The 12,714-nt window shown below is 40.9% G+C and overlaps 1 protein-coding gene across 1 annotated transcript in view; it reads right to left on the bottom strand.

The window, feature by feature from the left end:
- Window positions 1–427: 427 nt before the first annotated feature.
- ptprn2 (protein tyrosine phosphatase receptor type N2) overlaps window positions 428–12,714 on the bottom strand; it is a 201,750-nt gene continuing 189,463 nt past the window's right edge. Inside the window, exons 21-23 of the mRNA XM_065954457.1 lie at window positions 12,136–12,200; window positions 6,499–6,572; window positions 428–4,143 (exon numbers count right to left, since the gene is read on the bottom strand). Coding sequence (XP_065810529.1) covers window positions 4,072–4,143; window positions 6,499–6,572; window positions 12,136–12,200 — 211 coding nt within the window. The 3' untranslated portion in view covers window positions 428–4,071. The remainder of the gene's footprint in view (window positions 4,144–6,498; window positions 6,573–12,135; window positions 12,201–12,714) is intronic.

The raw sequence follows: 12,714 nt of genomic DNA, 5'->3' as shown, positions 1-12,714 counted from the left end.
AGGGAATGCTACTTTTAAAATCATGCTAGTTTTAGAAAACTACCAACCCTGCCTTTAATTAATTGCGATGAACTAGCTAATGCTGACAGCCCTAATATGTACAGTATATATATATATATAAACAGTTTATATTTGCTTGGGATTACTTGTCTTGTGAAAGAAGTAGTTGTTCAAGAGGAACTGTAACTGAATGAGTAATAAAGTTGTTGTACAGTGAAAGATGAGCTTCAGGATGTCGCTTGTATCACGCCCAACCCCGTCTGATTTAAAATGCATCAAGCAGTCTGTGCTCCTTCATAAAACAGATGTTTCACCACCCACCAAGACGGTGCACATGATTGTATATAATTGCATCCCAAGCATAAATTAAATGTTGGATTATGGTGAGACGGTGGGAAAAAAAAAGAAGAGACACAGAACTCACAAGTCAGGATTGCGTTACAATACTGCATCAACAATGAGACTTTATTCACAAGTTGTTTACACCAATAGAACAAAAATATCTTCTGTTTTTTTATGCTTTTACTTTGTGGTTTATGTACAGTGGTAATGCGTCAGACCAGCCATCTAGTGATGTCGATGGAGTGTGAAGAGAGAACAGCATTAGGGAATATGCTCATTCTAACAAGTTTAGCTTTTTACTCACATGTCAAATGGAAACTAGAATCATATATTTGTAATGTCGTTTCATTCTTCTAACATACATGACGGAGATCATAAATGATAAGGTTGAATTTGCATGAATCAGGCTGTTGTAAGGAGCATTTCTTGCAGCGTGTTTTTAACATTGTGATGAAAAAAAAGATGGAGTCGATTCCAACAACATGACACCAGCTTGCTGCAGTGTTGCATCATATTGATACTGCACCACCTTTCAACTCGCTTCAAACGCGATCTGCACAGTTTAGAGATGATAATCCTTGGCTTTTGCACTTTTTAAGGTTCTTGGAGAATTCTCGCGCAATACATATTTTGTTTGTTTGCTTTGAAAGTTTTGCTAAGATCGCCTCGAAGGCCACAAAGAACAGCACACGTTTCTGCTGGATACAAAGCCATGCACTAGTAGCGGAGTGTATGCAAGTCATATTATAAGTGACTCAACAAAGATTGGACAAACGACTAGACTCTGACCAATAGAGACTTTGAAACTGTCCATTTACTGTCAGCCAATTGAAAGCAGTGACACTAAGTTAATTTGACACAAACTGTGAGCTGGTTTCCCAAATTCATCTCCTGATAATTGATTGGTTCATGCTGGTTAGATATGTTTAAGTTAAGAGTATGATGTTCTCAAAGATAAGGTGAGATCAGGAATCTTTCCTCTGGCTCTAGAAGTCGGGAGATTTAAAAAAAAACATCCCATAGGAACACAGACTGTGTGAACTATGTGATTCAGGAGAATCTAATGATCTTATATCGTCCTTTTATGATGAGTTAAGAACACCTTTAATAAATCGCTCAAAATCCTGAAATATTTTGGAGCTCCGATGACAACAGGAGGGAGCGGTTGTTTAATTTCAATATTTATAAGTCGGCCATGGTTATTTCATCATAGAACCTTAAGATGATTGATGATTGATTATTGACTATTGATTTTATATTATTATTGTGTCATGCATTAACATGCTTATTGGGTATATTGTTTATGCATGAAACAGTAACATAATAAAATCAATCATTGTAAGGTTTTATGAGGATTTGATGGAAACCAATCTTAACCAATAGAAACCAATGGAAACAAATGGAAACAATTTGAAACCAATGGAAACCAATGGGAACAAATTGAGACCAATCTAAACAAATGGAAACCAACGTAAACTATTTGAAACCAATGGAAACCAATGGTAACAAATTGAAACCAATCTTAACCAATGGAAACCAATCATAACCAACTGAAACCAATGGAAACAATTTGAAACCAATGGAAACCAATGGGAACAAATTGAGACCAATCTAAACAAATGGAAACCAATGGAAACAATTTGAAACCAATGGAAACCAATGGGAACAAATTGAGACCAATCTAAACAAATGGAAACCAATGGAAACAATTTGAAACCAATCTAAACCAATGGAATCCAATGGGAACAAATTGAGACCAATCTAAACCAATGGAAACCAATGGGAACAAATTGAGACTAATCTAAACCAATGGAAACCATCTAAACCAATGGAAACAATTTGAAACCAATCTAAACCAATGGAATCCAATGGAAACCAATGGAAACAAATCTAAACCAATGGAAACCTGGGATATCGGCATGCAATACAAGAAAACTGTTGGTTAGCAGTGATGTAAAGTGTACGTTATTGAAGATAAATGGTCTTAAATGTTGCTCTGATCATTTTTGAAAGAACAAAATCCATTTATTCTGGAGATAATGTTGGGAAAACCAGCAGACAAGCGTCACTGCAAACTAGTTTTAAATGCAACACAAGCTCAGCTACTGTACATGTACAAATAATCCTTAAATGCTACATAGAAGAACTCGCTATTGAGAAAGCAAGACTATACCCTCCGTGCCCGTGTGAAACACTTGATTTCATAATGACCTCATTCCATTGTTATAAATACTGTAAGAGCGCGCGAGCACTGCCGTCAAAATTACTCAAAGACTTTGACAAACTTTTGGACAGGAGGAAACTCTCTGCCCTGAGATTATTAAAGACTGCAGTGCTTATCATCAGAAGGGTTTTCCATTAAGAAGCAGCACGGCAAAACCTTCAGTCCACGAGTTAATACGCTGGAAGAAGGCCATTTTAAAAAATGAAGCGTTGCACACTGACCTTGTTTCACGTGGCTGGAAAGAATGTCATCATCCCATCTACTGTGTTTTTATTAAGGCAGACATGAGTGTAACTTCACTGACAAACCACAATATCTGCGATCCACAAGAGATAACGGTTCAGGTTGAAGGAACACAAATATTGCTTCCACTAGGATAATGGAATTTATACAATGACATAAAATCATAGGTGTTGTTTAACCTCATCCAGCATCTTTTTTTTTTTTTTTTAGTTTTCTTTAAATAAGCGACATTGCAGATGTTTCAAGAAGTCACCACAAAGTCTGAAACAACCTCCTCCTTGCAATTTTGTGTGTCGCTTCCTGTTAAAAAGCAGTACTTGTTTGGTACTCACTTTGACCTTACTGACCAACTCTGACACTCCAACATGCTGCATTAAAATATATCAGAAAGCACAGCACTTAAACTCAGACGCAAATATGATTTTATAATGATAAACATCGTCCACACACTGACCAAAGAAGACCTTTCAAGGGCGTCAATTGGCGTCATACCAACATTAAACATCGTTTGGTTGATAGTGTTATTATATCTAGGGCTACAAATAAGGAATTTTTATTTCATAATTACTCCCCCAATTCTTTATTTCCCCCCCTTGGATTCCTCATTTGTCAGTCAAATTCTAGAATTATGGACGTGTTGATTTATCTGAACCTTAGATACATCTAACCTTAGTGACATCTAAGGTCATCAAGGTCCCTAGCCTACTGACGCCCCTTATGTCAACCCTCATTCATCAACCCTAACGAAACGATGATACATACACTGAAACACTTTAATCACTCTCAATATAAATGTGTTTAAATGTCACTTTGGAATAAAACCAAACTGCATGGATCATTACAATAGAAGGAAGGTCTATCTATGTACAAGACTGGTTCAATGGATTCCTGGCACAATTTCTTTACTAAGATGGAAAAAAGAGGACGGCTCATTCATGAGAGGAGAGGAGGAGAGGAGAGGAGACAATCAAGGAGAGGTGAGAGAGGAAGAAGAAGAAGGCGGGAACAAGAACCGAGGGAGGTAAAGATAGAAGACCACATGAAGGGAGGGGAAAAGAGGAGAGAAGAAGAAACAACTGGACTTGTTCCAGAAACTGGAAAAAACTTGGATAAAAAAATGGAAACATGAAAAAAGGAAAAAAGAGGAAAGGAGGGAGTGGAGACAGCAAATAAACTTGAGCAGATGGGACGTGGAAACAACAGGAGGTTATAGCTGGGACTGTCCTCCAGATGAGACAGAAGGAGGTGCTTCTTTCTGTGCTCTACTGTGGAAGAGCTTTCAGGATGGCGTTCACCTCCTCTGCAACAGCTGTCAGTGCGAACTCAAACTGATCCTGCAGGGAAAACAAAGACAAGGAGAGAAAGAGAGGAAGGCATTTAAAAGTACTGAAACAGTGCAGACACTATACTTAAGGCTGAGAAACTTCCTCACCCCTCCGCTGCATATTCAACAATTAATTATAATGTTCTCTTTAAAAGGTGAACGCTGATGGAAGACCTCGCTGAACGGTGTTGCACAAGCAACCATTTTCATCCATTAATTTGATTTTAATGACCGCACTGAAACGACCTTTTGGTAAACTGGTAAACACTCGCCGTGTAAACCACTATAGTTAGAATTAATGATAAGGCAGATTTAGTCATGGTTAACGTTGGATTTATTGTACCATTACATGGAAGACGGCGTCTTCTCTTATCAAAACCAGAAATGAAATCCGAGCGCCGATGACAGGAAGCGCTGACCATGAGGGGAATCAATGTGAGAGCGAGCGCCGTGACAGCAGCTCCTCTCTCAGGATGCATGGTTTAATAAAGTCCTGGATCGATACAGCGGATGTTGTACACACATCCTGGTTTTTTCTTTCTAATTATGTTCACAGATCAGCCCGGTAATTGAAGTGTACCAGACTGACCCCGAGATCACCAGGCAGAGAGCAGAGATGAGGAGAGAGCAGTTTGAGGTAAAGCTCGGAGGTCTCTCAGGTTGGGCAGAAGTGTCTTTAACAGAGGAATAAATCATGCGGCTAATGGACCCTTTTCTCAAATAGAAGAATATTGCATCAATGAAGGACTTTCTGTCTTCTGTTTGACTTTCATTACCTCTATTATGCACCCTTCAAATAATCAAAAAGTGGATTAAAAGTAAAAAAAACTTCACTACACTCGCCAAGGTTTCTTTTTTTTCCATTCACTTCATAAAAGTAAAAGACTGTCACAGAACTTCTGAGAGCCTTGAAGCCGGTTTAAGAACAGATTATTAACACCCATTTTGAATTCCATACATATTCCTCTGTGATCTCATCAGACCTGACTTTAATACCTGCTTTATTACTTCTCAGAAATCGATTGATCTCGCCTGACGGGGGGAGATGAGTCCCGTAAAAAAAACCAAAAAAAAAAAAAACCTGCTAATCCAGCGAATCTCACAATGGGAGCAGGAGGAATATCAGCTCACGATAGACTTTGGAATAAAAGAGGTGTGACTGATTTTTTTTAGAGACATGATTGTGAAGTGAAGGTCACAGGTTTTTCTTCCAGCAGCTGTCAAGGACTAAACTTTGATTCAGAAATGAAGAGATGACATCTGAAGAGACGATCTCTCTCGCAAACTTTGTTCTGCAGACTCTCCTGTTTCGCAAAGTCATACATGAGCGACCTGTTAGGCTCGGTGTTCACCTAGCAGTTTTTTTTTTTTTCGGGCAGAAAAAGCGCTGGCTGTGAGCTCGGGAGTGTTTGCATGAAGCGTTTGTGCGCTGAGAATAAGAGTGCTGCACGGCCGCTGTATGACCAGCACTGCTCCGTTACTTTTTACTGCATTTTTTTATATTTAAGATCGTTTATTTCCCAGTCAGACACGGGAGCTAAGAGGATGTGAGTAAAGAGACACAAATGGCGTCAAAAAGAGCGCAGGTGACATCATAAGCGCCTTTCTGAAAAGCTGAAAGATTTTCAACTTGAGCGCTCGAAACGGCCGCATCAAAAAGGTGGAGCGTAATGATACAATTAAAAAAAAAAGGACAATTTAAATCAATGAGACAAAAATGATAGTGTGATTCTCTTCTTTAACCAGAAGAGGGCAGTATCTGCTTCTCTTGTTCAACGTTAAAGAAAATAAAAAGGCGTGGAAAGACGTGGATGAAGTGTGTGGGCAAAGAAACTGCAAGAGACTGTTGAATGACACAAATGGCAAAACCAACTCGACATAGCACGTAGATTGGCACCATGCTAGAACACTCAAAACAGCAAAAATAGTGATGTCACTTTTAAAAAAAAAAACGAGAATCAAAAGTTTAGTAGGTGACAAGAAGCTGAGAAACAGATTCTACTTTTTTTTAAGATTTATTTTTGGGCTTTTCATGCATTTATTTAGAGACAGGACAGTGGATTGTGAGAGAGAGAGAGTGGGGAACAACATGCGGGAAAGGAGCCACAGGTCGGACCTGTACCCGGGTCGACCGCCTGGAGAACCACAGCCCCCGCTCATGGGGCGCCCCAACTAATCACCAGGCCACCAGCGCTTCAAAATTCAGTTCTGTGCTTCACTGCCAAAAACACAGGCTCCCCCGCTGTATATTTAAAAATCTCCCTTCCTTGTGTGTACTTTTTAAATTCATGATTTGTTTATTTGACACATAAAATGACCTTTTATGAAGATATTATCAGTGTATATGAGTGTGTGTGTGTGTTACCTTGGTCTGAACCATTCCCGGCCTCTGGTCCCTCAGGTGCTCCAGTGTGGCTGCAATATCAATCTCCTTGGCACCTGTCAAACACACACACACACACACACACACATTTATAAACATGGGATTTGGACTGTGTTCAAAACGCTACAAAGATAATCCAGCTAACATCTGTCATCTGATATTTTATACAGTCGCCCTTTAAAACAGAGGCAGCAAGAAGGTGATTACATTCATCCTCTGTGAACACACAAACACACTCACTGACTCCACAAACAGCTCGATGGTGGCGTTCATGTGACCGGGTGATAAAAAGAGGCAAAAGAAACAGTTGGAGAGGAGATCACTGTCAACATGTTTCTAAAAGAAAACTGAGCTGATTCTGGATAGTTTTCCTGTCGCCTTTGAGCTCCTGATCCACCTTCAAAGCTCTGCAGGCCGCTGCCAAAAATCTGGCATGCCTGTGTGTGAATGTGTGTGTGTGTGTGTGGCTCGCTTAATATTTAGCTTGTCTTTGTGCCAGAGTCAGGTAATAAGCCCCACAGCTGAGACCAGTTTGGCTGCTGTATGACCTCGAGCCAATCACTGGTCAGATTATCAGACAATGTGAGTCATTAAAAACAGATTAGAGTCCTTTTAGAGAGACAAACTAAAGCATTCATCTGCATCTCCAGTGTATCATCTCTCCAAAAGTTTATTCATTACTCTGTTCAGTGACGATACGCCCACTTCAACGTGTCCTTGAAAGACACAGAACGCACCAAACTGCTCCCACTGCTTCGTCAACAACGGGAGGAGTTTATACTGATGGTCACCGTCCGTGTCGCTTCTCACTCTTTAAGGTCACTGCGAGTCAAATCTTCACCAAAAAGAGAAATGCTTTAAGGTCACTGAAGATTTAAACTGATGGACACTTTCTGCTATCAGTGTGTGAATGTGCTGATTGTCAGTACTTGGGGCGGGGGGGGCAAGGCCAGTAAGAGGGCCCCCCTGAGGGCTGTGACAAACTTTAAACCAAAGCTGTGGCTCAAAATGTGCAAATTTTGCAATGACAGTCGGAAACCCCCCTAAGGTTGGGCGGCACTCCATCTCGTTGCTCTGCCATGTGTCGCATGCAATGATTTCAGTGAAAACCAAAGTTTGTCGATGAGTCTGGGAGTGGAAAGAGAAAGAGGAGTAAGCTTCGGGACACTGGCAGACATCACGGTGATGAACGCTGGTTCGAGGGGCCCCCCAAAGGACTTTTGCCGAGGGTCCCAATGGAGTAAATAATCGCCTGCGGTGTAAAGTGTGCTTTGAGTAGACTCCAGAAAGGAGTTTCACAAACAAGTCCAGGAAATACTAAAGGAAGTTTGATGCCATTTTTTTTTTAGGAGTTTCATGTTCTATTAAAGAAATGATTTTGCAAGTCTGGCGGGTTTTTAAGAGAGCCTTTTCACGTCTGATTCGATGTTTTTGAAGGATCTTAGCCTTAAAAAAAAACAGTTTATCTCTGTATGGATCCTTTCTGCAGAATTTTTAGACACTTCAATAAAAACATGAAGCCCGTCAGATACAAAAAATAAACACTTTTGATTGGCCGTATTTGGTTTAATCGCAGCGATTGTGACTTATCTTACAGAAAGCTAAAGCAATTTTCTTGACCAATTAGACGGCCCAAATGTGTGAAAAATCAAGACTCTGCTTGGCTAAAAACACCAGAGACGACTTTAACAGTAAAGGAAGACATCTCATTGTAACATGAAGCCTGGGGAAGAAAAGAGAAGAGGGAAAAAGATTTACATTTAGAGAAAGAAAAGATGGAAAAACACAGAATTTGTTTTCTGTCCGGTCGTTTCTCTCTTCCTCCCCCTCCCCCTCCTCCTCCTCCTCCTCCTCCTCTGAATCCCGAGGAAACAAAAAAGCGCAAGAATTCCCTTTTTCTTCGCTCTTGTTGTGACACATAATAACACGTCTTTTACTCCCCTGCATGAAGAGGGAAATGAATGGTGGGAGAGCCGCTCATTCTCACCGTTTTCTTATTCTGTTTCACAGGTTTTGTGAGCTTTTTTTTTTTTCCTTCTTCTCTTTGCCACACAATAGACCCCCATCTAGCCAGGAAAATCTGCAACACACTACTGGCTGCTGTAGTTTCTTTTTCTTCTTCTTCTTCTTGGTAGAGGACTTAACAAGCTGAGGGCTATTGTGCAGGTTCTGTTAAACCCCAAATGGACGCGTTGAAACCCCCCCCCCCCCCAAAAAAAAACGCCTTTTTCAAGCTTTCCCTCTTTTGCAAATGCAAAAAAAAAAAGAAGAGGAATGGTATGAAAAAAGTCTGCCCTCATTTTGAACTTCCCTCCTCTGCAAGAGCCTGGCTTCAGGGTGGAGGTCGCGGAGTAGAGACTGAGGAGGGGGTTGAGAGAATTACAGGGGTCCTTGAGGAGGCCGTAAAAAGACCCTGAAAGACGGAGCCGAGGAAAAAGAAAAAGAAATGCAGGGATGCTGAAAAGCTCCACGGACCCTCGATGGGTTTCATTCCTATTCTTACGATGAAGAGGAGGGAGAAAGGAGGAGGTGGTGTAAGGGAGTGGGGGGGGGGGTTACATTATAGAGGGAGGGAGAAGTAGAAGACGTGTGAGAACCACAGCAATACCTCCTCAACCCTGCAACACCGCCATAATACGCAATTTACAATTCATTCCTTCAGAGGAGGAGGAGGAGGAGGAGGAGGAGGAAGAAGAGGAGGAGGAGGGAAGAGTCTTTGATGAGGACGGGGGGAAGCCTGCAAACCTGGGGGGCCTCTAGCTTCTCAGGACGGACAAAAAAAACCTCCAAAATAAGAGGGGCGGAGTTCAGGACGTACTGGTGAGAGAGACTGCCGTTTTCTCCAGGAAGAGATTTTTTATGAACCTTCATGCAGATTTAATTTTCACGAGACAAACTCATAAAAGACAAGTGTGAATTCAACTTTTAGGGTCGTATGAGCAGCATCAGTGCACTGGCTTTCTCTCTCTCTCTCTCTCTCTCGCTCGCTCAGTCGCAGTGATCTTGCATGTGCACGTTGAAACCCAGAAGGTAAAAGTGTCCTACATGCACTGATGAAATGTAATCCTGGCGGTGCCACTGACTCAGACTAAAACTGGACTTTTAAAAAACACCTACACTTGCATGTATACACCTCAGTCAGCCCCAAAGTGGCCGTTCTGAGCATGCTCCTCATTTCCAGCACACATGACGAGACAAAGTTTTACAAATTTGATTACAAATGTTGGAATCACATCAAGATCAAACCAGACGACTTAAATCTTATTCTAAATTCTCTCACATCCACAAACTCCTGCCAGCCCCCCCCCCCCCCCCCCCCCCCCCCCGGTCCAGAGGAGGGGCTCGTGAGGCCCCTCATCCCTGGCTGACCCTTTGATCTGGAATTAAAGACCCAGGAGCTCGTTCTGCTACAGCACCACACGAAGTTTCACACACTCTCACTTTCACACACTCTCACTTTCACACACTCTCACTTTCACACACTCTCACTTTCACACACTCTCACTTTCACACACATGACCTCCGTTTAGTGAGTTTGGACCCGAGCTTTTCAGTCAGCATCGTTACAGTTCAATTCCTGGTAGGTGTGAATGTGAGTTCGGCTGGTTTGAATATATTTTGCATTTAACTGTCTGTTTTTTTGTTTAATAATGTTTTAATGCTGATTCTCTGTTTTAAACCATGAAAACACCCTTCAAGTTAATCTATGTATGAACAGTGCTCTATGAATAAACTCGCCTTAGGAAAAAACTTGAGTTTAAAAAATGGACTACATGACAGAAAACTGCATATAAGCATGACATCATAGACACTGAGTTAGGTCTAAATACTTGTGTTGATATATATTTAAATTCCTCATAACTAAACATAACGTTGGCGTCACATTGGACGATTTTAGGCCGGATGGTGAGCCCTGATTCGCCCCTTCAACGATCAGGGGGCGTGGTCTGATATGCAGCTTCTCTAAATAAATAAATAAATAATTAGTGTGTGGTATAACTTCGATTATGATGATCGAGTCAGAGCCTCCTCGATCTGGAATCATAAATCCCAAAAATCCAGGTCGGACTGCCTCCGCTGGAATACCTGCAGCAGCCAATGAGAGCGAGCAGACATGGAAGCGTCATCCTCACCTTGCACTGCAAGTTAAATAACAATCCGACTTCTCAGCCAGGATTTCACCTGCTTTGTTTTCATTGTTTTCTGTTTTTTTTTTCGCTGCAAAATCAAACACAGGAGGAAAGCCAGCTGATGACGTCCATCTTCCTCCATATTGTATTCATGTTTTCTACATATCTGTGTTCATATTCTTTTCTGCATCTTAATTATGTTTTCTTTAATTTGGTGATATTTTAGGATTACTTCGGTGAAGGCTTCAAAATCAACTCTTTGAGTTTTCTGCCTCTTCCTGCACTGAATGTTGTCTCTTTTGTTATTTGTTTAATATGTTTTTTTTTTTTTTTCCCTTAATGTGCAAATAAATGAATACTAAAGACTATTTTCTATGAGATCTTGCGTCTGTTAAATCTTTCTACAAACTAAAGGTGTGTGGTCTCTCCCTCGGTCTGGCAGTGATCTGAAGCTGGTTTCACCCTCGACATTCCTCAGTCTCCAGCTCCAACATCCCCTCCTTCCAATTAGCCGTCTACCTAAGCTGCGAGATGTCCGACCTCTCCCCTCCGCTCCTTCATGGCGAGCTCTGACCTGCAGCACTCGTGCTCAGCCTCGGACGCCAAAACACAAACGTATCTTCTGCTGCACTGAATATCTTAAAGTTAAAAATCGTTTAAAGCCGTCCTCATGTTTGTGGCCTCCCACGTTATTAAAAACTGGTGGAGATTTAAAAACGGTCCAGTGTGTCGCCAGCTTAATCAGAGACAGAACTTTTAGGTAATGACACTTAATTTGACTTCATGTCGGGAACTTCTTATACCGCCCCGTGAAAAGTCTGAGCTCCCTGCGTGATTAGCTCTCTGTGTTTATGATAACACGCTCTAATTACAGTCATTAAAGTGTAATCACAGTGTGCTTAAAATGTACTCATAACACATTCAACTTTTCAAATTCACCTCTGCTTTCATTTTAAAACACTTTGAAAACTTCTCTGTCTCTAAACTTTCTGCCAACAAATTATCTCATTGCTCTCTCTCCCTCTCTCTCTTTCTCTCTTTTTTTTAACTCATCCAGTTACATTTCTTGATTTGTATTTTATTTTGAAAGGGTTCTAATGTGTTCGAGTGGCACAACAGGAGAGAATAAACCTCCGCAGTATGGTGCCAGAGCGACTTATCATCAACTGAGATAATGAAACAGATATTAATTAGCGGTAATTAATCCAAACTGTCGCCTGTGATTTGGCCGTTTTTTGTGTTAATAGAAAACGTCAATTTTCACCTTCTCATCATCGTCCTTAACATCCAATTTAATTATTGCTAAATTCATTTCATGACAGCGATAATATTTGGACGGCAGTGTTTTTACAATTTTTTACACCTTAGTGTGTTTTTTTTTTTTTTTTTTTGCCTTTTGGAGTGCATGTCGTCATGTAACGGGTCTAAATAATACAAAAGGCAATACAAGGAAGAAAGAAGGAAGGGGGCATAGAGGAGGAGCACCCACCTTTAGCCATCTTGTTGAGGACCATGTCGATCAGGATGTAGGTGCCGGACCTTCCCGAGCCGTCGCTGCACGGGGCGGGCGAGAGAGAGAGAGAGAGAGAGAGAGAGAGAGGAGAGAGAGAGAGAGAGAGAGAGAGTGTTACACCATCTTATCAAACACGTTATACAAACAATCATCTGTTAGCACTATTTTAGACATTGATCATGTTGTTTATTTGACTGAGAAAACTTTTAACATGAATTAAACTTAAAAAAAAAATAAGATGCAACTAGATGGTCAATTTCAAAATGAAGGATCAGTACTACAGAGAGTAAACAGCATCCACTGTCTGCAAACTTCATGAAAACTTCTTACATTTTCATTAAAAATGTTCGGGTTAGCAAGCTCTTATCAAATTAAAAAAATCCTGAAGGACAAACATGAAACCTCTGCTGTTGTACTTTAAGTACGTTGTAGTTTCATGATGGACCTCTCACATTTTGCCCGCTGTAAAAAGACGAGCTTTTTTTAATGAGTGTGTGTGACTTCATTGTCTTATGCAGCAAGCCTCAAGTGGGACACTCGATGAACTGCAGTTTT

The sequence above is a fragment of the Labrus bergylta genome, chromosome 4, assembly GCF_963930695.1.
Source record: "Labrus bergylta chromosome 4, fLabBer1.1, whole genome shotgun sequence".
NCBI lineage: Eukaryota > Metazoa > Chordata > Actinopteri > Labriformes > Labridae > Labrus > Labrus bergylta.
Note: the sequence above shows the minus strand (reverse complement) of the source record. Positions and strands in the feature narration are given on the sequence as shown.